This window comes from Monodelphis domestica, chromosome X, assembly GCF_027887165.1.
Source record: "Monodelphis domestica isolate mMonDom1 chromosome X, mMonDom1.pri, whole genome shotgun sequence".
NCBI lineage: Eukaryota > Metazoa > Chordata > Mammalia > Didelphimorphia > Didelphidae > Monodelphis > Monodelphis domestica.
The window spans coordinates 58,131,808-58,157,640 of NC_077235.1; the positions used below are offsets into that span (position 1 = coordinate 58,131,808).

Below are 25,833 nucleotides of genomic sequence, written 5' to 3' on the forward strand. Positions count from 1 at the left end.
AAAAAGAAAAAAAATTCAGTCAGTTTGAAAACAAGAAAACCTATAAACACATTTAGGAGAGTACATTTCAATGGGTAATAGAAGATTTTGTTTAAAAAATAAACAACAACAACAACAAAAAAGGGTCAAGAGTCAAATAGGGTGAACAATATGACTAGATTGTGATTTGCATCTTTGGTATAAGTAACCACAGCCCACAAAATTTTTATGGTTGATAAATGTTTAACAACCAGCTCTTTAAAAAGATATCATATACTTTTAAGTTTAAAATAATAAAATAAAACTGGGTAATGAAATGATATAGAATCAAATTAGTTATTATGATAAAAGTTAAATTTTTTCTACATAATACAATTAATAAAACCTCATGAGGTTAATTTCAGGGATCACGAAGATTTCTGACTCTGTGTCTTTCTAAATATAAGCATACTTATTTCCCACAAAATTTGCTTTGATCATAGAGTTCCATTATATTCATTCTCCCTATTCTGAGGTGTTCCAAAGTCTTCTAAATAAGAACAAGTTAAAAATCATACAAGATAAGAGACGCAGCATTTAATAAATACCTACTATGGGAGGGATACTATGCTATGTGCTGGAAGTTAGGTACTATTATCATTCTCATTTTACAACTGAGGAAACTGAGGCCAACAAAGGATAAGTGACTTGCCGACAATCACTAAGCTACTGTCTGAAGTCAGAATTGAATTCAAACCTTCCCCAATTCCAGGTTCTGAGCTTTAACTGCTACATCACCAAGTTGCCTAGCAATTCCTAAACTTCTGTTGATGGCCCCCTAAAAGTAAATGCAGGACTCATTGTTCATGGTTCTAAAATGTAGTTGACTATAGAAATTTAGTCATGCTTCTATTAATGTCAGTGATTCAAAAGAAAAATAATAAGTAAATACTGTAAAATAGCCAAATTTGAAGATTTGATGAGTGACGTTTAATTGATAAAATCAAGTTCAATATCACTGTGTTTTATTATGAAGATTAATCCACTGAAATAAAGTATGAGGTAAATTAAAAACAATGAACACACTGTGGTTCAGGGGTAGAAAGTACACTGAATATCAAATCATTCCAGGCACTCATTTCCCTGGGCCTTAGTTTCTTCATATTAAAATGAAGGCAGAGAAGTAACTGGTCTGAAATAGTTTTTCCAGCATCAAAATCTACTGAGTTAATCATGGGGGGGAAAAGAAATCACTGGAAATGATACAATCTGGGTTTTTTGCAAAACGTATCAAACATGGAGGAAAAAAACTGGATTGAAACTAATGTTTTCTTAAGAGAAGCACTTTTGGTTATGATTCTTAAGTGAGACATAGAAAACTATAATAAATGTTAGGAAATTTCCAGAGAAATCTAAAGTTGACTTACTTTTTGTAAAGAAATTCTCCTGCTGCTACTGCAACTGGCCGGTGGGCTGAATAAACCAAATGGTATACATTTTCACAGTCTTCTGCAGTAAGAACTTCTTCACTACTCCTATGGGAGGAACCAGGTTCCAGTCATTTTTAAAGTTTTATAATTTTAAACCGAAGTTCAAATACAAAAAACTGCACACCCAGGCCATCCTTCCAAAATTAGTCTTCATTTAATGTTACCAGACACAACTACCTACTTGCCCTGATCAAGAAGGTAAACAGCCACCAACCACTATCTGAGAGTTCATTATTAATCAAGAAAAATGCCAGAAATACTTGAAAGGAGTATAATCAACCTAAACCAAATGTGGAAGAAAAAAAACTGAGAAAGAGACAAAGAGAACTGGATGATGGTCATTTGTAGACTTGTCTAAGGCTCTCCCATACTGTTTTGAAGTTTGAACCCTTTCTTGAGCAAATCCTTCTCCATTAATTGCTTTCATGGGCCCTGAATCATAAAACAGCCTTGAAGATAAAGAAAATTGACCAAGAAAAAAGCACAACACTATCTTAAAGCTACAGAATATAAGTTTACTTTAGAGATCATCTTACATCCAGCTAGGAAAACAGAAGAGATAAAAAGGCCAGTTAAAATTTTTTTAACTTCATGAATAGATTACTACTTAAATACCAGAAATAAATTCAAACTACATCCAGTGCTCAAAAACAATTTAAATCTGATAGTATGGACATGAATGGTAAATCTTTCAAAACAAAAAGTCTGTTACCATAGAATACCACATATTAACAAAGAGAAATTAAAGAAATCATATGCGACTGGGCATATATTGAGAGTAGTGAATGGATAATGCACCACTGGTACCTAGAAATCTAAAGGCCCCTAATGTGTCGGTATAGTAGGGAGCAGAGTGAAAGAACAAATAGGTTGGGTTCTATAATGCTAAAGAAAGTACTCATACCATGCATAGTATTCTCACATTCACTTCTACTGGATGGCAGAAAGATGTGTTAAGACAAATGGATTTTGTAAGCATTTCTATGCTTCTAAAGAAGTTTTGCACTTTTTCAGTCTTCTTTCTTCTATACTATCAATCTCCTTGCATTTTCCCCTTCTTTACTAAGTGCTGGCAGAAACTGGATGAGCAAGGTTGTTCGAACTTGACTGAACTTAAGAATCAACAAGTCATAGTGCACGAGAGGAATAGAGTATTAGTGTTTTTAATAACTTCCAAATATGGCAAGGCTTACTATGGGAATCATAGAAACCAGAATAAGGAATATACATACAATGACTGTACCATAAACTATACAAAATGAACTGAATGCTGACTACACATAGCCCCACAGAAAAGATGAAAAAGCACCTCACTCCCTTCCCTATAAGGGTGGGAGCCAATGGCTGTGCAACACTACTTATGATGGTGGACTTACTTGGTTTTTATTCTTTGTCAAAAGAGATATCTCTGGAAGTGGAAAAAAAGTGACAGAAAACACAATGTTTTTTTAAAATGCTACCACTACTTATGTAAAAGAATGCTATCCACATTGTGGGAACTGTGGGAGTAGAAATGCAAAAGCAAAACATATGACATCACTTATCACATGTGTGTATATACAGGTATGTGATTTGGGGTTTTGGCTTTTAAAAATTGCTCGATAACAAAAATGAATAATATGGAAATAGGTATCAAGTGATAACAATTGTACAACCCAGTGGAATTGCTTGTCGGCTCTGGGAGGGGGAGGGAAAGAAAATGAATCATTGAAACATGGAAGAATATTTAAAAATTTAAAAATAAGTTAAAAAGCTAGAAGGAATCTTAAAAAAAAAAGCTAGCACTATTATGCCTTCTAGGTGCCTTTTGTTAATCATTTCCTAATATTCCCAATCCCCAAAACCTATTAGTTCAGCTGTCTTGTAGAAATCATTGTGTAATGTATTTTCCTTGATCTGTGGATTTGTCTCGGTTCATTCAGCTCTTCCAATATTTCTCAGAATTTCGCATTTTCCAATACACTCATATTTCAATTACTCCTGAAATGATGGACACTGCTTCAAATTTCCTACCACTATGCTTTCACACATGAACTCCTGAGGTTTCTCTTAAGTCTCAGTACACTCAATCATTCAAATATCCCAGGTCTTAAATGCAGAGAGCAGTTTTAAATATTGCCCAGGCTATAAAGTTTCAGGAAACTCAGAACTAGTCCAACCATTCCAATTCTCTCAACACTGTCGATGACAAATCATCCAGTACCATGTTACAAAGCATGGAATCTCAGTAACTCCTGAGAAATTTCATTCAACTTCTAAAAGAGCTATTTCTTTTTTCAGCTCAATTCCCTCTACAGTTTCGATCCAATGTTCCTAATACTGCCCTAAAGCTATAGAACAGATCCTGAAAAAAACATGCTATAAAAGTTCCTCAGGAATTCTTTTTCCAAAAATGTGAAAATTATTTCTAAACGTTTTTAAAAGTGACTAATTTTATTCAAAGAGCACAAGAGTAGGATTCAGAAACCCTGGAGAGTAATGCTGGTTCGGTGAGCTCTGTGAACTAAAGCAAAACACAAATCCATGTGAAAATAAATGTTCTTGCCCTCCCCCACAAATGAGGGGGTTAGGGGCTCAATGAATCTATTACAGATCCTTTCCCCTTTAACCTTAATTCATACTGCCTTCTTCACCTATTCTCCTACTCAATTGAGAAAATGTCTAGGCTATAAGTTGCAATAAAATATCTTCAGTTACTTCTGTTTCTCAAGTCTACCCCTTCTATGTATTCATTTTCCTTGACCTCCTTTAAAGTTTTTGACACTATCAATCACTTCCCATCCTCTGACTGCTTTCACCTTCCCTAATCAGACAGTTCTTCATTCTTCTTTGCAGAGTCTTCATGTATATACTAATCCCTAAGCACAGATGATAGCTCTAAACTAAAGCATTTAATAAGATGGACAGTTAGTCAATGAAATTTATTGGGCACCTACTACATTGCAAAGCTACCTTTAAGGTCAAACACCAAAAGAATAAGTGTAATTGTATTCCTTACTTTTTTGAGTAGGATGTATTTTACAAACCCTTTCCAATTAAATGGGAGGGGGTAAGAGAGAAAAGGAAGATAGAAGACAGTTTCTGTTCTCAAGGAGCTCATTCATTCTAATAGGAGAGACAACATTCAAAGAAGCATTTACAAACAAGTACACACACACACACACAAAACTGAATTAATTTCAGAGAGAGGGCTTTAAACTATAAAGGGTACTGAAAAAGACTTCTTGAAGGAGGCTTTGACTTTGAAGAAAGCCAGGAGGGAGAGATCAGGAGAGACAGCATTCTTGGTATATGAGACAACCAGTAAAAATGCTGGGAACTGGAAAGTCTAGTGTATGGAACAGCAGGGTCAGTTGGTCGGTGGCTCAAAAGAGCTTTTTTTTTTTTTTTTTTGGGGGGGGGGGAGGAGGGCGTATAAAAAGTTTGCAGGGGAAGAAAGAAATGTATATGGTCTGCTAGTTCGTGAAGAACTTTGATTTTCTATTTGATCCTAGAATTCATATGGAAACTATTATTGTTTACTGAGTAGAGAATGACATGGGCAGACCTATATTTCTGGAATATCACTTGGAAAGCAAAGTAGAGGAGGGACAAAAGAGAAAGACTAGAGGCAGGAAGATCAACACACACCCTATGAGAAGAGTCCAAGCATGGGATGATCAAGAATGCGGTGTCAGAAGGAGGATTATGTTAGAAGTTATGAACAACAAAAATCAAAAAGACTTGGAAAGAGATTGGATATTAGAGGTGAGACAGTATAAGGACTTTAGGATGACACCTAGGTGGCTTGATTAGAAAGTTGGTAGTGCCCTTAAGAGAAATTTGGCAATAAAGATAGAGTTCAGCTTCCAACATGTAGAGTTCAAAATATATAAAGGATAATCAGTTTGAGAAGTCCAATAGGGAAAAAGCAATACTTAACTGGGAGTCAGCAGAGAAGTTGGACCACATTCCCTTCTCCCTTGAAGATATCATTTATTCAGAGATTCAATCAACCTCTAAAGAGATGAATCCCTAATTTTTTAACACAATTCTAGTCATAAAGCACTAACTACATAGAAATCACCAAGATTGTCAACATTTTAAACACAAAATATCTAAAAACTATGCCATCATCTACCCTCATAAATCAGCACATTCTGAAAACTGAAATCTTCCCCATTTGTTTGAGACACCAAAATCTCAGGTTCATACCCTTAGTCATCATTGAATTCTGCCTCCCTCCCTTTCAATTCCACATATCCCGGAGCCAAATCTTATTGATATTCTATCATAAGAAGTTCTACCATCTACTCCTCTTCATAAAAAACTCATTACCATAGTTTAGCCTATTTTCTACACTAATAAAATAGCCTTTTACTTGGTCTCCTCTCAAACAAGCATGTTTCAAAATCCATGGATTTCCAGATATCAGCCGAAATAATCCTTTAATAGAAGAGATCTGAGCATATCACTCCCATAGTCAAGTCTTAAGTGACTCTAGGAAGAATCCAGGATACACATGAACATCTCAGCCTGCTTTTGAAGGCCCTCCACACTCAGGCTGGAAAGATCCTAACTTTGCAGACTTATGCCCCCCCCATATTCTCTAAAGCCTCAATTCCCCATAAGGGGTATGTAACCCCTGTGCAAGTACTAATGTTTATCTTACTTCAAAGGCTCAGCTCAGATACTATTCTCTATAATGAACTCTTTCCTGAAATTCTCCCCACTTGTTACCAAGTTCTACAGACTCAACACACTTTTTGTTAAATGATCTAGGTAAAGATGACATGTACCCATCACCACCCTGACCCCACCTCTAGTTCCTTAAGTATTTTCTCTAGGTATTCCAAATGTCTACAGTGATACCATGTACTCAGAATGTTGGTTGATTTGATTGTATTTTTTTCCATAAAGTCTGAGACTTATAGTTAATAAATTTAAATAAGCTAGTTGCAAATGATTCATCTCTTTGAATATGTCTACACTCATACATTTATGCAATAAATGGAGTTACTTACTGTAAAACAAGAGTGAGTAATTTTATTGCCTGCACTGCAACATCATATTCTTTATCAAGGGTCATGGAAACAATTCTGTCCTAAGAACAGAAAATAAAAGTATATTTAAAGGCAAAAGGGAGATGAAGAAATAAAATCAGTTTAAAATATAAGTATTTGTGCTTGATAATATCAGACCCTACTAACCTTGAATCGACTGGTGAAGAGCTCCAGTTTAGAATTAAGCTCCTTATTATAATAAAGACCTTGCAGTGCAGTAAGACATTTTAGTCTTACCTCCCCTTGCTAAATAAAGTTGAAAAACAGAATAAAAGTTTACTTAATTTTACATTTTAATAATTTTAATAAAGGTACATAGTATTGTAAACTAAAATGCAAATTAACCATCAGGAAAAAATCCCCAAACCCAGATCTATAAAATCCATCTTAGCAATGAAGAAATGATTCTTAGCAATGAAGAAATGAATACCTTTAAGATGTTATCAAATCTGTGCATAAAATAATGTTGAACATATTGTCAAGAATAGTTTCCCACCCTATTACAGCATGAAAGGTTCTACATGCCTGGCTGCCCTTAAATAGGAATGAAATCTTAACCCACAAGAATCCACTGAAAACAATATCTAAGGTAAGCCACAGTGCAAAGGACAAAAGCACTTTTTATCTTTATTATATTTAAGTGTAGTTGACATATATGATTTTATGTAGACATAGCTAGGAAATTCATCTTTAAAGATATTTCACTTGGTAAAATTATAAAAATGCAGAAACACAATGTCAAAAAAATAAGGAGGATATTGCCTAAGATATCTAATGCCTCTTTTAACTGTGTAACTTACCTTATCATGCATAGTCCACCCAACATATTTTAAATAGCTGTCATTGAGAAAGGCATCACTGTACATCTTCATCCATATTCCAATTTCTTCAATACAAATAGCACGGATTTCTGCTATTGCATCACTGAATCAAAAAGGAGAGAGTTATACCTACTAATAATACTGCAACAGAGTGTAACTATGTTCATTGAACAAGTATTATGTGGTATCCTCTACATATATACCATAGTAATAAATACCATCCAGAATACAAAATAGTATAAAAATAAACTCAGTGTCCAACCTGTTTTCAGCTCCCCCCATTCTTCCCAATTTGCTCCCCTTCCCAAAGAAGAAATTATTGGGCTTTACCGGTATCTATGTACAAAGACTCCTTTAAATATGGCATTCATCATATTTTCTATTTCATCTTGATTTTCTTGAAGCTAAAAACAAACACAAAACTCAGTAAGATGTCTTTAGGTGGACACATATTCTAAAAATACAAAAAAGCCCCCCCCCCTTCTAAAGAAGAGGGCACAATACTGTCCCTCATTAAGAAAATTTTACTGTCATACACATGTATCTTGGTAATTCCACTCAATTTCATTTTTCAAATGTGGCCACCCATCAAAAATATATGGGAGGAAGGGGAGGGGAAGCTGGGTAGATCAGTGGATTGTGAGCCAGGCCTAGAGATGGGAGGTCCTAGATTCAAATCTGACCTCAGACACTTGTCAGCTGTGTGATCCTGGGCAAGTCACTTGACCCCCATTGCCTAGCCCTTACCACTCTTCTGCTTTGGAACCAATACATAGTATTGATTCCAAAACAGAAGGTAAGGGTTTAATATTAGATAGATAGATAGATAGATAGATAGATAGATAGATAGATAGATAGATAGATAGATAGATAGATAGATAGATATGGGGAGTTCCTGTATATTGAAAATGCTTGACTGAAAAGTTTTGGAGGAGGCTTTTGATAACACTAAGTGATAGGAATAACATACCTCTGTTTTCTAAGAAATTTTAATTGCATCATTTGGTACTAAATCCTGAATTACATTAAAATTGAAGGATTTCTTTTTATGTCTATGAAAAAGGAGTCAGCAAGGTTAAGGTGAATAATTCAGTGCCACTGAGTTAGTTAAATACTGCCTCTACCCAGAAATGTACTGACAGCTAACCATATTATTACCCATTTACCTCTTTCCTCTTCTGTAGCAAAAGTTCCAGCCTATCATTTGCTCGTTTTCCAATCATTTTATTTCGCTCTGCTTCATACTGCCTTTGTGTGTTGTCCATGTTAATGCTAAGATTTAATGCCACATTCACCAATGCTGTCATCAACTTCATAGCTATTTTTTAAGAAAGAAAAATCAGAAAGAAACAACAAAGTTTTAGGTCATTTTAAGTCAAATTCAAACCTACTATTCACATGGAAAAAATTAAATTTCAGATAGCTGCTACAACTAAACTCAGAATTCTCTATTCTATTATCTAAATAACAACACATCCTTTGACGACCTTCTCTAAAGTAGAGTTTATAAGAAAAACAAAGTGTAGGTTCTAATTTTTGCACTTCTACATTAAAAAAATATATTTAAAATGCCTACTGTGAGAGACAGCATGACAGGACAAAGAGCCAACCTCAAAAAGGCTTGGAGGGCTTAATTCTCCACTCTGACCCACAAGGGCTATGGAGACCTTGGACAATTTCCTTCCACTGACAGTCCCATGGAAAGGTTCTAAAGTTACAGACATATCTGCATAGGCAGAGCATCTTATTGGGTGCTCACTAATATTAAGGAAAGTACAGATCAGTCCCAGGCCAATCCTCTGCAATTATATACTACCATAAAGCGAGAAGATTGCCAAATCCTAACAGGTATTGTGCTCCATTAAATAATCAAATAAAGGGAGATGGGGATCAATGAAAAGGAGATGTTAGATTAATAGCTCCAAATGAAATTAATTGGATTCATGCAAATCACAAAAAAGTGAATTTACTGGTGTTTCTGCAACTTGTTTTTAACTATACTTTTTATGAGCAGGTTTGTTCTCTGTTCTTGTCAAGAATTTTATTTTTAATGGAACTTTTATTCTCAGGAATATTTTAAAGACTATCATTTGAAGGGCACAATAATATCTATAGAAGGAGATCTGACTATCTTAATGCTTCCGTCATATCCAGCCTATATGTGCACCACAACAAAAATGCCTACACCAATGATGAAGGAAGCAGGTTCTTTTTCAAAGCCCACTTTGCACAGAAAGGTTCAATTTCTTCTCTTATTTTGAGATACTTCATAACACAAAAAACAAATGTAATTAAAATTGAGCATTTAAATTGAGCATTTTGATATTAAACTGATGAACCTAAAGAGTTGCTGATATTGAAAGCTGTGAAAAATCTAGGTTTATTAGATAGATGTAGATAGATACACAGATAAATAGAAAGATAGACTGAATAGATAAGATGGATTAGATAGACCAGTGATGGCAAACCTTTTAAGAGATGACATGCTAGGACTGCCCTGCCTTGACCCTTACCCCACATAGGGAAGGGAAAAAGCACTTATACTTGGCTGCTGGGCAGAGGGGTGGGTAAAGTGAGGAATGTTCTCAGTAGGGGAAGGGGAGTGGCCAAAGCACTCTGCTCCCCCTCCAGCTCTGCTCCCTGTGTGCTCCCATTGGGCTGCTGGGGCAGAGGGGTGGGTAATGTGAAAAAATGTGGTCATATGGGGGAAGGGAGAAGTTCTGCCCAAGTGGTGGACATGGCACACTCTGCATGCCATCTTTGGCATGCGTGCCATAGGGTAGCCATCATTGAGAGATAAATGGCCTTGGAATTAATGACTTATGCCCTAAAAATATTTATTGGATAAGACACAGAACAAAAATAACTGTACTATAGCCAAATTTAAGAGTATTAATTCACAAATTAGGATATAAATAATAAACCATAGAATCCTGAGCATTTTCAATTTTAACACAACATAGGAGTCAAAAATATTAATCAAGATATATGGATCAAAAATAAACTTAACCCCCACAAAATAATAACTTATTTACTATTTTGGATATGTTTATACAATCCATCAGCTTTCTATATTTACTAAAAACAAATGTCCTTACATTTCAGCAATAGAAAATTATTCTATGTATATACTGTACTAAAGTAGGTATCAAAGTATTCTATGTTCTCTCCCCCTAAAAGTTTTAGGACTACATTTTAGAAGATATTAAAACTCATATATTAATCTTACTTATTCATTTTGATCAAAATTGATATTAAGTTGTTAGAAATGTCAATCTTGTCAAAACCAGTCAATAAAACAGTAACCAGTACTATTAATCCCCTAAGATCAATATTTACTATGCAATGAGTTTTCCAATACTGCAATTGATGGAGCTCTAAGAAGGGAATGAAACTTTATCCTCCCTATTTGGTTCTCTCTTCATATCACACTCTAGCCTCTTGTCTTGGCCACTGGTCACTCATATTAAAACTGAGCATAAAAAACAGTACCATCTTTCTAAATAAGTACCCAATAAGGAAATCAAAGTTCTCACAAATTATCTATAATCTAACTTCTCATTCAGCCACTTAGTATTGCTAAGTCCAGGGACAAGTAACTTGTGTAATAGAAAAGGCCCTCTAGTGATAACAAAATCCTAAACAAAATTAACCTGACAATAAGCCAGTCTATGACTTGTTGAACCATTCTCAAGCTTCTCAAGTTGCACATAGGAAAAAATTAGAACTACTCACCTGCCAACGTGCTGGTATGTCTAAATGCCCTGACTTGAGAGTCAGACAATCCTGTAAGCAGTGAAATGACTGTATCCATCATGTACTCATCATATATGATACTATACTGACATTGCCTCACTAATACACCAATGAATTCACAAAAACTGGATTTGAATTTCTTCCATTGAGGACCAGCCATGGTGAGTGGATAATCTCCACTATCCTAAAATAAAATTTTAAAACATCAATTTCTTTAGAAATAGAAAAAATTTTAAATGTGTAATAAAGACTAATAAAGAAACACCTTGGGGAAAAAAGTTTTACAATAGTTGCTTATTAAACTGAATATTAGGGAAAGTAATGGACTATGGGGATAGAGGGCAAGAGGTATTTTTTATTCTTGGGAACAGTTCTAGCTTTCAAATATGGGTATTGAAAAGGAGAAGGTAAAAACTATCTGGAATTAATAAATTCAAGTGGCTATCATCTACTATTAATTCAGATATGATATAGAAATAAAGATTAAAATATCAGAAATTTAACTTACAATAGATTTGTATTATATACAATGGCAACATGAAATACAATTTTTCTTCCCCCCTTATATTTACAAAGTTCATATCCTTAGAGAGGTTTAAAATAAAAAGTATCTAGACTAAGTGACACCACCAAGAAGGAAGTATAGAATTGTATCCGTATGGACTTCTATGACATTCCTATCTAACCCACATCAATGTACCACAAGAGTTTGTCTCACTGAATAACAAAACAGTAGTTCACAGTTTCATATAAAATTCTCTTTTCTGGACTTCTTTGAATAAATAAATGATTGTCAAGTTCATAATAAAAAAGAAAAGGGAAAAAACTTGATGTTTCAGTCAAGGGAGTACAATAGGATAGCATAACACTCTAATTTTCTACAAAAGAATTTTATAAAGTACTGCATTTTAGAAAATAAAAAAAACCACAGCAACAAAATTGACTATTACCAAATGTCAATTTTTGGCAATGAAAGCACAATGGCTGCAGCTAATGGCAATGGCTAATTTAACAGTCAATTCACTCTTTCCTCAGGATTTCATTATAAGCAAAAGGAGTTGTCAATGATACATTAACTTTATTTGATTTAAGGACATGTACTGAATGTACACAGTATTAAAAAACAAACCAACCAGCAATACCTAAGGTGTGACCAACTCCATTTAAAATGTCACATTAGGAAGAAAAGGGCCTGTTGTACATATGGTAATTTAAACTGAAAAAAAAAGAAACATTTTTAATGTGGCTCAGTAACTTGACTTGAAAAGTGGTATTCTAATTATTTGTGTGGCTCATCAGATTGTATTTGGGGTATTTTTTAAAAATTCTTAATCTCTGGCAAAAAAAGTCCCCAATGTCCCCCCCCCCCTTGTTGGAGAAACTATTTACATATTTTAATTCATCTTGAATGCCATTTTAACTCATTTATAAAAAGTAAATAATCTAACTTTTCATCCAAATCCAATTCCAAGTCCAATTATGTCCCTTCCATGGCACAATAGTAACCCTGAGTTTCTGCTGGCAACGCCAGTATAGCATAAGTTCTGCCAGACTGACTAGAAGCACAGGACTCAGACACGGACTGAATGAACCATTTCCCAAGGACCACCCCTACTAAGTTAAGAGAGGAACATCACTAAACCTATTACAGAGTTAAACTCTGTGATAACAGTGCATGCTAAGACTTTATAAACTAAGTCATAAATTATTTCCAAGACTAAAGGGAATACCCATAAGACTAGAAGTCTAGGCCCAAGAAAATTTAAAGTATTTAATAAGGATTTCTCTTCTAATATTTAATATTATAGATGAAATTAAGGTAAAAAAATTATCCTCAATTATTTGTCAACTACTAGGTGACTGATTGACTTACTCATATATTTCAAATTTTTTCTCAACTACCTTTTAGATTAGACACCTTTCTAGAAATTAGGCAAATGAATCTCAAACACAATTGCTCGATCCCGCCTTAGTAATCAATAAGCAAAGTCATCATCTTTGGGGAAGGTAAAATTAAAAATTAGCTAAGGAGGTTTTGTGCTTATATAAGATAAATGATAACAGAGAAATCACTTTTTCATCAAGTTAATTAGGTTTCGTTTTTAAGCTAGTAATACCAAACCAGAGAACTATTGAAGGTTGCTGGCCAGTTCTCAAATTCTGCTTGTCTATTTTTATCCCTGAATGCATCTAAATGGAAATTTCACAGTAGAACACTGTGATAAGAGTTAAATCATAAAGACTAATTCTTACAAGTATGTCTTCACAATTAAGCTATAATAATCATTTTTTAAAACTGAACTATAAAATGAATTTAATGAACAAAAATTAGCTTTTATTCTTTCTTCTGCTGAACAAAGTCCAAATTCTTACCATAAAAAGGTACAATAAATTAAATATAAACCAAATCGTAAAACTAAATCTCTTTGAAAGTAAAAATAAAAACAACAACAAAACTATGGGGAGAAACTTCAATTTATATAGGATCATTTTGCATGTATTTTTTTTGTTCTCTTCATTTTATAACAATAAAACCTAAACAGGAACAGACAACCCAAAGTATAAGAAAGAGCCTCACGAAATCATAAATTCATCTTGCATTAGGAATTTGATCTAACAATGATTAAACCAGGAACATTTGGCCATTCAATTAAAGAACAAAACAATAACTACAACAAATGACATTCCCAAAACACTTTAAGTTACCTCATCAAATTCTTCTGTCATTTTTCGAATTATTTCAGAGTTCTGCATGTGCCTAAACATTTCGGCTGTGACAACTCCTACAATTTAATTTGTAAAATTGAGAGTTTAGTAGGGAATATACTAAAACAGAACACCTGTGAATATGAGCAATTACATTACATAGGCATATGACAAATACATAAGTCTTTATCAATAATGATACTCTAACCTAAAATTACAGGAAAGACAAGTTCTGAATAAAAAGTAATATAGATAGAAAGGAAAACTTCTGGCAACTTTTAAGAATCTCAACCATAGCCAGCATACAAACAAAAAAATCTTAAAAGGCTTCTTTAAAATATTTTTTAAAGTCTCTAATCACTAGATAAGCAGTCAAAGCATGTGAACAAACTATTCAAAAATAGAATTTTAACTGATTAATAGGAAAAATTGCTTCAAATACTTAAATGATAAAGAGACATAATGATAAAAATGCCCCCTATACACCAACAGATTTATAGTGGCAGTTTTTGTGGTAGCAGAGGACTGAAAACAAAGTAGATGCCAAAAGCCTTAACAAATTGTGGTACATGACAGGAATATCATTTGGATGGAAGAATATGTCGAATAGGAAGAAGTAAAGCCAAGACTTACATGAGCTGAAACAAAGAACAAAGACTAAAACAAAAAAACAGAAAACAAAAAGGAAAGAATGGTATCATCAGACAACAAAACAATTTAAAGTGACTTAGTTAAAAAAAAAAGAAAAGAAAGTGACTAAGATGTAAGGCCCAAGCTTTGCCAATTAAAGAGATATTAGAAAGTGCCTTCTCTAATTTCTTTGTAAAGGTGGGGAGGACCTTCCATTGTGTTAGACAACATGGCAGGCTTTTTTCATTATTTGCTGCTTTTTTATCCTTATTATAAGAAAAGGCCTCTATAGAATGGATGGGGGAGGTAAGTAATGGAAAATGTAGGTGAAGTAACAAAAAAAAAATTAAATAAAATGTTATTTTCAAATAAAAGAGGACCTCAGGGATAAGGAATGGATCCATCACAAAGCCATTTTTAAGGTATGAGGATGAAGTATAACTTTAGAAGTGTGAGGAAAGTTAGTAACTTTTCCCTTACAGAGTTAAATTCTAAACATAGTAAAGGGATTAGGTTGCTGTGGGAAACTAGGAGGCAGAAAAGTAGAAAATTACAGCAAGAGAATAGAAATGAGAAGTGAAGAAGAGAGAAGCAACCAAAAAACATTCTTGGATAATAGCAAAGCAAAATGTACCAATATATCTCAATGTAAACCTAAAGCCTAAACCTAATATAACTAAGATGAAGTAAGTTTAATGATTTAATTCAAGCTTCATTAAGCACCTTAAGCATTCTAAGGTGTTGTTCTAATAGGGATACAAAAAGAGTTTAAAAGAAAATCAGTTCTTTAGCAGAGGCAACCCCTATACAAATAACTAAGATTCAAAGAAGAGTGTGATAATTGTCAAAGGATTGGCCAAGAAAAATTTCAGGATCACTTTCTGGTTCTTTTTTTTCCTTTGAGGGGAGAGGTAGAGATAAGAGGATTTTCCAGGTGGTTGTACCTCCTGGAGATACCTTATTCCCTTTCTACTAAATCCAACAAAAGGGGGGGGGGGATATAAAACAAAGGCAGAAAAGGGTAGAATGTATAGCCAGAGTGAATACAGTGGGATCTAACCTGATTCCCTTAAGATAGCCTCTTGACAACTGCTAGCCTTGTAGTGTGCTCGATCCTTTTACATGTATATCACTACTCAACACATTTAACTGTGCTACTTGGTAGTATGATACATGGAACAGAATACATCATCATCTTACCTTTACAGCCTGAACACTGAATAAAGAAGTTGATGAGATCAAGAAGTGAGATATCCCGGTCATGTTTATATGACTCAATCCAATCATCCACTACAGACTGGAAGAGAAAAAATAGAAAATAGAATTGTCATTGACTTTTCACATGAGCTAAAAAGGGGAATAATGTTACTATTCTGAAGATCTAGTTATATGACTTATCCAATCACACACTCCAGACTGAAGAAAATAGGAAATAGAATTGTCATTGATTTTTTCACATATGCTAAAAAGAGGAATACTGTTACTATTCTGATAAGACACAGTATCCAACCTGAAAATATGCTCATAACATGTTTAACAATAAAATTTAGACTCTAATTTAGTAGTTGGGACACTCAGAAAAATTAAGTGAAAAGAACATTCCTATTTTCTCTGCACTAAAAGAAAGCCTAAAACAAAGTTAAATTCTAGAACAGGAATCATGTTCTTTCCTAAAATAGTAAATTTTATTGCTAATGTAAAAAAAATAATAAAAGCTAATATTTTCATTTTTGTTTACTAAACTACTGAAAGAAATAGCATTTCAGAATAATTTTGGTTGTATTTTAGATCTAAAGATGTTTCTTCATGAGATAATTTTAAATGATATTGATTACCAATGTCCTGATGGATTTAAGAGTTAGGAATATAGTCATATGTGTATAAATTATGAGTCCAATAGGTTATCACACTTTCAAATATTTATTCATAGAAATAAAGTTTGACCTGGACCTGGACCCTTTTCTTGGCAACCTTTCCACATAAACCACCCATTCTGTGTCTCTATCCCTAAAACTAAAGGCTCTAATGGTTCAGTTCTAACATTCTAAAATCACAATTGAATTTACTAAGTTAGTAACTAGTGAATTAGTCTTACTATAAACCACTGGTTAATATAAGTCACATGAAACCTTTAAAAGGAGATCATATTGAAGTTCTTCCCTGACCCTTCCATAGCACTTAATTTTTAAAAAAGACAAAACCATCCATTATAGGTTCACATTTATATAAGTCTGAGGGTCTCTTTCTCTCTGTGTATTCCATTTCTTCTCCCTCTTGACCTTTAAATTAAATCTTACTGCTTCATAAAAAAGATAGCTACAAGAATTTCAATAGCCAGGAACTTTTTCCTGTGATCAACACAAATGCTTAAAACATTTTTAAAACTAGAGAGGAAATTTTATATCATACCTGCATAGCGCTCTTGCCCATTTTGACAACTTCAAACAACATCATGTTTTCCACTCCATTCTGTTGATGATGCCCATTCATTCGATTTGGACCGGAAGGTTTCCCCCCTCCATTTCCACCTTTTCCCTTATCTCCAGGACCCTTTTTGCCTTTTTTACAAGTCTATGTTGAAAATAAAAAGATAAAAAATTATTAAAATATGCTTAAATAAATTTTTTCACACTTTTTCAGTCTTTAAAAAGGGGAACAAACCTCCCCACATTATTACAAGATGGTGTTACTCAGCCAAATAATTACACAGTATGGTGATCTTGCTAATTAAGTATGCTACTTCCCTAGGAGACAGCAGTTGGTTTCCTGGCCATTCACAGAACTAGACCTACCAAGTAGTCCTGTCAATTCTACCTTCTCAGATCTCTAATATATGGCCTTTTCCCTCCTCTTGCATTTCTACTACCTTACATCAGACCTGGATTATTGCAAAAGCCTCTAGCAAAGAAGCCTAGCCAAGATGGCAGAATAAATGCAAAGACTCACCTGAGGTCTTCCAAAAACGTTAAAATAAAGCCTCAACAATGTCCTTCAATTGGGCAATGGCTGAACAAATTGTGATATATGTTGGTGATGGAATACTCTTGTGCTCAAAGGAATAACAAAGTGGAGGAATTCCATGGGAACTGGAATGACCTCCAGGAATTGATGCAGAGTGAGAAGAGCAGAATCGAGAGAACATTGTACACAGAGACTGATACACTGTGGTACAATTGAATGTCATGGACTTCTCCATTAGTGGCAATGCAATGCCCCTGAACAACTCGGAGGGATCTACAAGAAAGAACACTATCCACATTCAGAGGAAAAACTGTAGGAATAGAAACACTGAAGAAAAACAACTGCTTGATTACAAGGGTCAGAGGGGATGTGATTGAGGATGTAGACTCCAAATGATCATCCTAGTCAACAACATGGGAAATAGGTTCTGATCAAGGACACATGTAAAATCCAGTGGAATTGCTAAGGGATGAGGTAGGGGGATGGGAGGGAGAGAAAGAATAGAATTCTTATAACCAAGGAATAATGTTCTAAATTGACTAAATAAAATTTTCCAAAAAATAAATGAGACTAGCTACTTTTTCCCACCAAGGAAAATAAAATAAAATAAAGCTTCAAAAGCAAAAGGAATAGTGGAGTAGCAAAACCAACAAATGAACAGGATGAAACCATTTTCCTCCTCAAGACAATTTGGAAGATTGACAGGAAAGGAATGCCTTACCTCACTGAAGTGAGCCTGGAGCTAGCAGCAGGCCTTGGAAGCATCTGAATATGTAATCTGGGCTTCAAAAGCTCTTGGCCCACCCACAATAAGGGGCAAGAATAATAATCATAATAATAATAGGCAATTAGTCAAAAGATTACAGGAGACCCTTTGCTAGCACTAGGTGTAAAATTCTTTTGCAATGCCAATAAAGGTTCTGGGTTCTAGTTTCAGGATGAAGAAGAGTACCAGCACACTGGAATTTGCAGCCCCAGGCAAGTAAAGACCCGGGTCACAGCTCCAGGGTGGAAAAGATTTACTGTTTTCACTCAAAGACTAGAGTACAGGCTAGCAGTGCAGTAACCACATCTCTCCTTAGGTTAGGCCACCCGAAAAAAGAAGAGAAAACTTACAGAATCCTAGAACTAGTTCTAAAAACAGCAGCAGTAAAAACCTGAAGCTTGGGGTGATGCCCCCTCCTCCTCCTGAACAGAACAACTTTAACTTAAAATTAAAAGTCAAGAAAAATGAGCAAACAACAACAAAAACTTGACCATAAAAAGTTACTATGGTGATAGTGAAAATCAAAACATAAACTCAAAAGCAGCCAACACCAAAGCCTCAAAGAAAAATGTAAATTGGTCTCAGGACCAAAAAGAATTCCTAGAAGTGGTCAAAATAAAATTTTTAAAAATCAAACAAGGGAGGTAAAGGAAAAATAGCATTCTAAAGTCAGTCCTAGTACTAAGTACCTCCAAGCCACTTGACCTCTCCAAATCTCAGTTCCTTATTTTTAAATGCAAAGGATTAGCTTTGCTTTGACATTCTATTATGTTAGAATCCTACTTTTTATCTCCATACTACCTCCATGAGATAAGTATCACCTCTTTAACAGGTAATAAAAACCATAACAAAAATTATATACACAAAGCAGTTTATTAAACTTGTTTTTCCATAAAATATTCTCAAATACGTTTTAGCTACATTAGTCTGATTCTGAAGCCTCTTCTTGACAGTAGGTCATGAAATCAAAACGATCTATTTTGCCTTTCATAATTAAGATCAGGAAGGGATAATACTTGAACATATTAAATTTTAAATACACACACACAAAGAGATTCATAGCTTTTTTTCTACCTTTTTATACAGAAGTGTTCATTTGTTGACATAGAAGAGTAAATATGTATAGCATAAAGTATAAATTTTTTTAAATTAAAGATTGTTGCCATAGCTCAGTTATCTAGTTTTTATATACAACTCCTTTATCTTAACATCATCAGTTACCACAAATCCATGATTATAAATACATTGTTTCAGATTTTTTTATATATAAAATGTTTTAATGTAGAATTTTAAAATTAAAGTCTAAGTGGTAACGTCCTGTTAACAACAATTAAGAAAAACCTTGATTTTCAAACCTCCTTTTATAAGTCTTTGACAGTCATATTCTAAAAGGCCACAAGGGGAGGCTCTTAACATCCTTTTTCTTTTTGAATGAGATCATAAAGGATGATCACAACAAAATAAAATTCAAGATCATGGCAAGGAAAGGAAAAAAAAACAGGGAAGATTATCACACAAAAATGTAATATTATATAGCCAATAACCAACAGGAAATTCAGATATTACTTTTAAAATCTGGTTTTAAGGCTAGCATTATTATCTACTCAGTCACCTAACCAACTTCTCTCCCCAAAAATACTAACAAAGTTAGCAATATAAATAAAAAACAAGGCTGTTTGGATTAAAAAGTGGACCAGAGCAAACTATATTTTCTATCAAAGTAGAAGAGGTCAAATTGAAAAGATCAGGACAGTCTTTCCCATGGAAAGGTGTGATTTGAAGAATTATGCTGATTTTTCCTTGTTCCTCAAATTCTCCTTTCCCAGGCTTTCTTATTCTATTCCTCACCTTCTTTCTCCAAGATGACTTGAAAATTGGGAATTTCCCTCTACCATGTCTCTTTCTCTTCTTCAACTAGCCAAAATATGGGCCCAGGGTATCAGGAACCCTGAGAGGAATTAGCCATGCATTTTAAAAAGTATACATACATACATTATATATGTATATATATATATATACACACACACATACATACATACACACATATTTTTAAAGTTAAAATCACCTAGTTCTGACTCCCAACTTTTCCACTAATATTTTTAACCCCTCACCTTCCATCTCAGACTACATACCGTTCATTTGTTCCAAGGCAGAAGAGTGGTAAGGGCTAGGCAATGGAGATTAGGTGACTTGCCAGGGTCACCCAGCTAGGAAGTGTCTGAGGCCAAATTTTAACCCAGGACCTCCCATCTCTGAGCCTGACTCAATTCACTGAGCCACCTAGCTGCCCCCGCCACTCTTATTTTAATCCTGCTCCCCATTCACAAACATTCTCAAGGCAATCTAACTGGTACTGGCACAGGGGAGTAAATTCTATTCTGACACACTCTTAGCTGAGGTCTCAGCTAAGGTGCTATGTCAAAGAACCCTTCCCTGATCCTTCACTACTCAATATTGTTCTCTTTCTCTTCAAAATTCTTCATACTAAAATTTCATGTACATATTGTATCTCTGCACCACCTTTTCACAGTATAATGGAAGCTCCTTGAAGGCAGGCATAGTTCCTTTTTTGACTTTATCAGTAGCATTTAGAACACAAATCCTTGCCCATAGTACCCAACACTTACTTACAGTTGAAAGCTACAAAAAGATCTTTTTGATTTGATGGGCTAACCTTAACTGGAACCTCATACCATTGCCTATTAGCCTTTCCTATCCTGGGCAAACCTTTTCCTCCATTCCAACTCCTCTCTAATTCAATTAGGTGACCTAATATGTGGCGTTGCTAAGGATAAAGCTATGAGTGTTCCTCCAAAGGTAAACTTTACACTTTATTCTTTTGCTGAAGGGGACCTAGATGGATATCTTTTCTCTTTGCCAAAACTAACCCCTCAACTTTCTACACCTGACACATCAGTCTAACTTTCAATTGATACGTTACTGTTGTTCAGTAATTTCAGTCATCTCCGACTTCTATTTTCAAGTTATCTTGCAAAAGATACTGGAGTGGTTTGCCATTTCCTTTTCCAGCTCATTTTACAGAGGAGGAACTGAGGCAAACAAGGTGAAGTGTCCCACCCACAGTCACACAGCTAGGAAGTGCCTGAGGCCAGATTTGAAGTGAAAAAGAGGAATCTACTATGTCATCTAGCTAAACTTCCTAAGCCACATTATTTAAGACAGCTCGTCTTCACACCAACCACTTATTTCTTCAAACCTATTTAAAATATGGTTTGCAAAGACAGCTTTCTAGTTGGGGTTAGAGCAGGGGATGGGGAAATCTGCTCTGTGCTTATGCTCCCATTAGTACTTAAGTTTTCTGAAGCCTTCGATTGAGAGCTATCCTCATTACCTTACTAACTGCTCTGCCTGTTTCCATCCCTTCACATGACTGCCAAAATAACCTTCTAATGACTGTCATTACTCTGCACATTTCAATTCCCTATAGGATTAAACTATCTGAATTCTACAGCCCCAACTATATTCCACAAAGAACACTTTCTACTATACTGGCCCTTTGAATTAAGACTTAAAAGAAAGAGGGAATACATTAATTCCCAAGCTAGCACATCTGAATTCTTTAAAATTATAATCATAAAGATGCCTCCCTGCAACCTGGTGCTTGTAGTTCTGTGCTCAGATCAAAACGATCAAGTCAAAAGTGCAATTATAATAGTAAGCATAATATTATTAGATTTGCCTAACATTTTAGCCTATCTATAATTTCTATTGTGTCCAGCAATCCAGCTTTTAAACAAACTACCAAATTTGTTTCATGGGTAAATTTGATAGACAAGTCATCTACTCTTGTATACAAGGCACTGATAAAAAAAGATATAATTATAATATTTATATCATTTATAATATGATTATTATATATTAATAGCACAGTATCTACTGAAGACTTCCTAAGTTGACACTGACTTAAGTTTTACGTTTGATTTTTTTTAAGTTAGTAAGCATTTTTTCTACAACCCATCTACATCTCCTGCTCTCCTCCCTCCCCCTAGTTGGGGTGGAGAGAAGAATCTTGGAAAAAATATACAAATATACAAAAATTTCCTAGGCTGACCATGTCCAAAAAAACGTGTCTGGGTCTGAAACAAGTCATTTCAGTCAACATAAATAACATGCTTCATCACCTGTCCTCTAGAATCATGTTCTCCCATTTTAATTTTCAAGTTTTTCAAAGTTATTTTACTTTGTAATGTTTTTGTTCTTGCATAAACTGTTCCTCTGGTTCTGCTTACTTCATAAACTTTTCATCAGTTTACATAAATCTTCCCAGGTTTCCCTTAAAACCATTAATATTTCATCATGTCTTACAGAAAATGGTCAATATTGTTCCATTAACTGACAAACCATAATTTGTTTAGCTATTCTTTTAAAAAATGGGGATCCCCTTAGATTCCAGGTTCTTCCTACTACAGAAAGAACTTGGAAATTATTTTTTTAATCATTTAGGGGAACAGGCTTAGTAATGGTATTGCTGGGACAATGCGTGTGCACTATTTAGTAACTTTCGGGTTAGTTCTATATTGTTTTCCAGAAAGCCAGGACCAATTCACCACTTAATCTAAAGTGCATTAGCTTAACAATTTCTCCAAAGCTCTCCAACAATGATCATTTTTCTTGTCATCTTTGCCAATCTGATGGGTGTGAGGTGGAACCTAAAAGTTGCTTTAATTTGCCTTTATCTCTATTGCTGATTTTGAGTGATTTTGATGGCTGTTGATAACCTGAATTTCTTCCTTTGAAACCAAGTTCATATATACTGATCCTTTTATCTATTGGAAAACAATTTGTCCTCTTATAAATTGGAATTACTTCGTTACTTTCTTTCCAAATACTTTTCTTAATACTTCTAAATCAATAAGCATTGTTGTTGTTCATTCATTCAGTTGTGTCCAACTCTACATGAGCCTGGATGGGGTTTTCTAGCTGGATACTGAAGCAGTTATTTCCTTTTCCAATGATTGAAGGCAAATGGAAGTTAACTTGGCCAAGGTCAAACAACTAGAGAATGTCTGAGGCTGGATCTGGACTTGAGTCATCCTGACTCTAAAGAACCAAGCGCTCTATCCATTAAGCCATCAAGCTGTCTCTACAAACTTTAAGTGCCTACATTTTTTATTGTACTTGTTTGTCCAATAATTTTTTGATTTGATAATCAAATTTCCCATTTTTTCTTCTCTTTGCTCTTCATAAATTCTTTTATCAATAGATCTTGCTTCTCTAACTAGGATTTGTCTCTGCATCTGGTCATTCAGTTGTGAATCCATTTAAATGTAATACCTTCAAATTTCCATACCTCAATCTTATTATTCCCTATTTAAAATCTCAGCTAAACTGGACTCTTTTTTTTTAAACCCTTACCTTCCATCTTGGAGTCAATACTGTGTATTGGTTCCAAGGCAGAAAAGTGGTATGGGCTAGGCAATGGGGGTTAAGTGACTTGCCCAGGGTCACACAGCTGGGAAGTGTCAGAGGCCACATTTGAACCTAGGACCTCCTGTCTCTAGGCCTGGCTCTCAAGCTAAGCAGCTGCCCTAAACTGGACCCTTTATTAACAATAGTGACAGCTACTTTTATATCAGGGGAGGTGCAATTCTTATTCTCATTTTATAAACTCAGAAATTAACAATGAAGTCAAATGGCTTGCACAGAATTACAGACAGTAAAAGAGATAAAATCCAAATGTGTTGATCTATTAATTATGCCACCTAGCTGCCTCATATGGCTGGCCATGACTGGAAATCATACAGTCCTCAACCTTGCCTTTCTTATCTTTAAGCTCAAATGGCATACTTCTGAGACAAACAAATCTTCCAGGAATTAAAAATGGATAGTCCCTCTGTATTCTGCTTTGGTCAAAGCAAATATGAAGCACAAGGTTTAGTTTGGACATCATAAGTTATCAAAGATAGTTAATTTTGATAGTGTTTAACCAAAACTGTGAAGTCCTTGCCATGAAAATCCACTGAAAAGACAAAGGATATTTAGGGAGGAGACCCAAGCCATGACAGATGTTTTCAAGTACTTAAAAGGAGAATGATGGGGGCAGCAGGGTGGCTCAGTGGATTAGAGCCAGGCCTAGAGACAGGAGGTCCTGGGTTCTAATCTGACCTCAAACACTTCCCAGCTGTGTGACCGTGGACAAGTCACTTTACCCCCATTGCCTAGCCCTTACCACTTTTCTGCCTTGGAACCAATACACAGTATTGACTCCAAGATGGAAGGTAAGGGTTTAAAAAAAAAGTGGAGAATGATGTAGAATAAGGGTTTAGGCTTTTATCTTCAAAGGCAAAATCAGGAACAATGAATGAAACTGCAAAAAGGTAAAAGGTAAGTTTGGTATGAGGAAAAAGCTTAATAATAACTAGTGCTCTCCAAGAATAAAATGGATTGCTACAGAAGTATTGTTTTCTCTATCACCGATGGTCTTCAAGCAAAGGCTGGATTTATCACTGTTCCAGTTACAGGTTTGTCAAAGTGACTACTGAGGTCAATTACAACACTGAAATCCATCAACACAAAAAACATGCTTTCTAAGTTCGGAATCTCCAGGAGTATTTTCCATGAAAATCAAGAAATTTTGCTGGGAAACTATTGAGAAGCTGACTTTAACTAAATGTGAGGAAATAATTTCTAATTACTAAAATTGCTTAAAAGCAAAGCAGATTGAATGGGCAGACAGTGTTACCGCAGGTCTTAAAATGGCAAGAGGGCCATTTACCTCAGTTACTACTATTTTAGATACTGGGTGCATTGATGATCTTGGAACTCTATTGCATAATTTAAAAACAGAAACAAAAAACAAAGGGACAGCTAGGCAGCTCAGTGAATAGAAAGCCAGAACTAGAGACAACAAAGAGGTTCTGAGTTCAAATCTAGACTCAGACATTTCTACCTCTTTGATGTCTAGGACCAGTCATTTAAATGTGGTTGCCTAACCTTTAACATTCTTCTAAGGTGGAAAGTTAAGTTCTAGGACAAAAACTAAAGTAAACTAAAAATTGCTTAAAGGAAGAAAACATGGAAGACAGGATAATATACCACCAATGATATTTCACAGAAATAATATATTTATTTTTCTCCTTTTAGAGGTGGAAAAAGAAGGCAGAGGGTCCACCAATGCGGAATGTTACATATAATGACAATTTTTTCTACATATTCATTGATTTGGGAGGATCTTTTTATTATTTATTTTAATAAATTATAATTGATGGCTTTCTGGGAAGGGACTAAAAATAAATGAATAGTTTCTGCCCTTGAAAAGCTTACACTGAGGGGAGGGTATGGAAAATGTATGGATATACTGAAAAGTATGTCATGGAGCTATGATTATTCACCATTAATGGAATCACTAATCCATTAACTGCCATAGTTCATCATGGTCAATGAAACAGTGCTCTCTCTCGCTCACTGTCTCTCAAAATACACATAGACTGAGGGTAAGTAAACAAAGAAATAAGTATACACTGAAAATACCTATCTACAAACCACATTCGAATTTTATATAAACCAGATTTAAGAGGGAAATTTTTTGTTGTTCAATCATTTTGGTCACATCCAAGTCTCTGTGACTCCATTTCAGGTTTTACCAGAGTGGTTTACCATTTCCTTCTCCAGGTTATTTTACAGATAAGGTAACTGAGGCAAACAGACTTGCTCCCAGTTATACAACTAAGTAGGTGGTTGAG

General features: G+C 34.8%; 1 protein-coding gene across 6 annotated transcripts in view; it reads right to left on the minus strand.

Annotated features, from left to right (window-relative positions):
• STAG2 (STAG2 cohesin complex component) overlaps positions 1 to 25,833 on the minus strand; it is a 118,285-nt gene that overhangs the window by 39,863 nt on the left and 52,589 nt on the right. For all 6 annotated transcript variants that reach the window (XM_007507074.3, XM_056808893.1, XM_016426632.2 and 3 more), the window contains 10 exons: positions 16,813 to 16,974; positions 15,604 to 15,700; positions 13,774 to 13,850; positions 11,047 to 11,251; positions 8,478 to 8,629; positions 7,642 to 7,715; positions 7,291 to 7,414; positions 6,638 to 6,736; positions 6,452 to 6,531; positions 1,386 to 1,493 (listed from right to left, as the gene is read on the minus strand). In XM_007507074.3, coding sequence (XP_007507136.1) covers positions 1,386 to 1,493; positions 6,452 to 6,531; positions 6,638 to 6,736; positions 7,291 to 7,414; positions 7,642 to 7,715; positions 8,478 to 8,629; positions 11,047 to 11,251; positions 13,774 to 13,850; positions 15,604 to 15,700; positions 16,813 to 16,974 — 1,178 coding nt within the window. The remainder of the gene's footprint in view (positions 1 to 1,385; positions 1,494 to 6,451; positions 6,532 to 6,637; positions 6,737 to 7,290; positions 7,415 to 7,641; positions 7,716 to 8,477; positions 8,630 to 11,046; positions 11,252 to 13,773; positions 13,851 to 15,603; positions 15,701 to 16,812; positions 16,975 to 25,833) is intronic.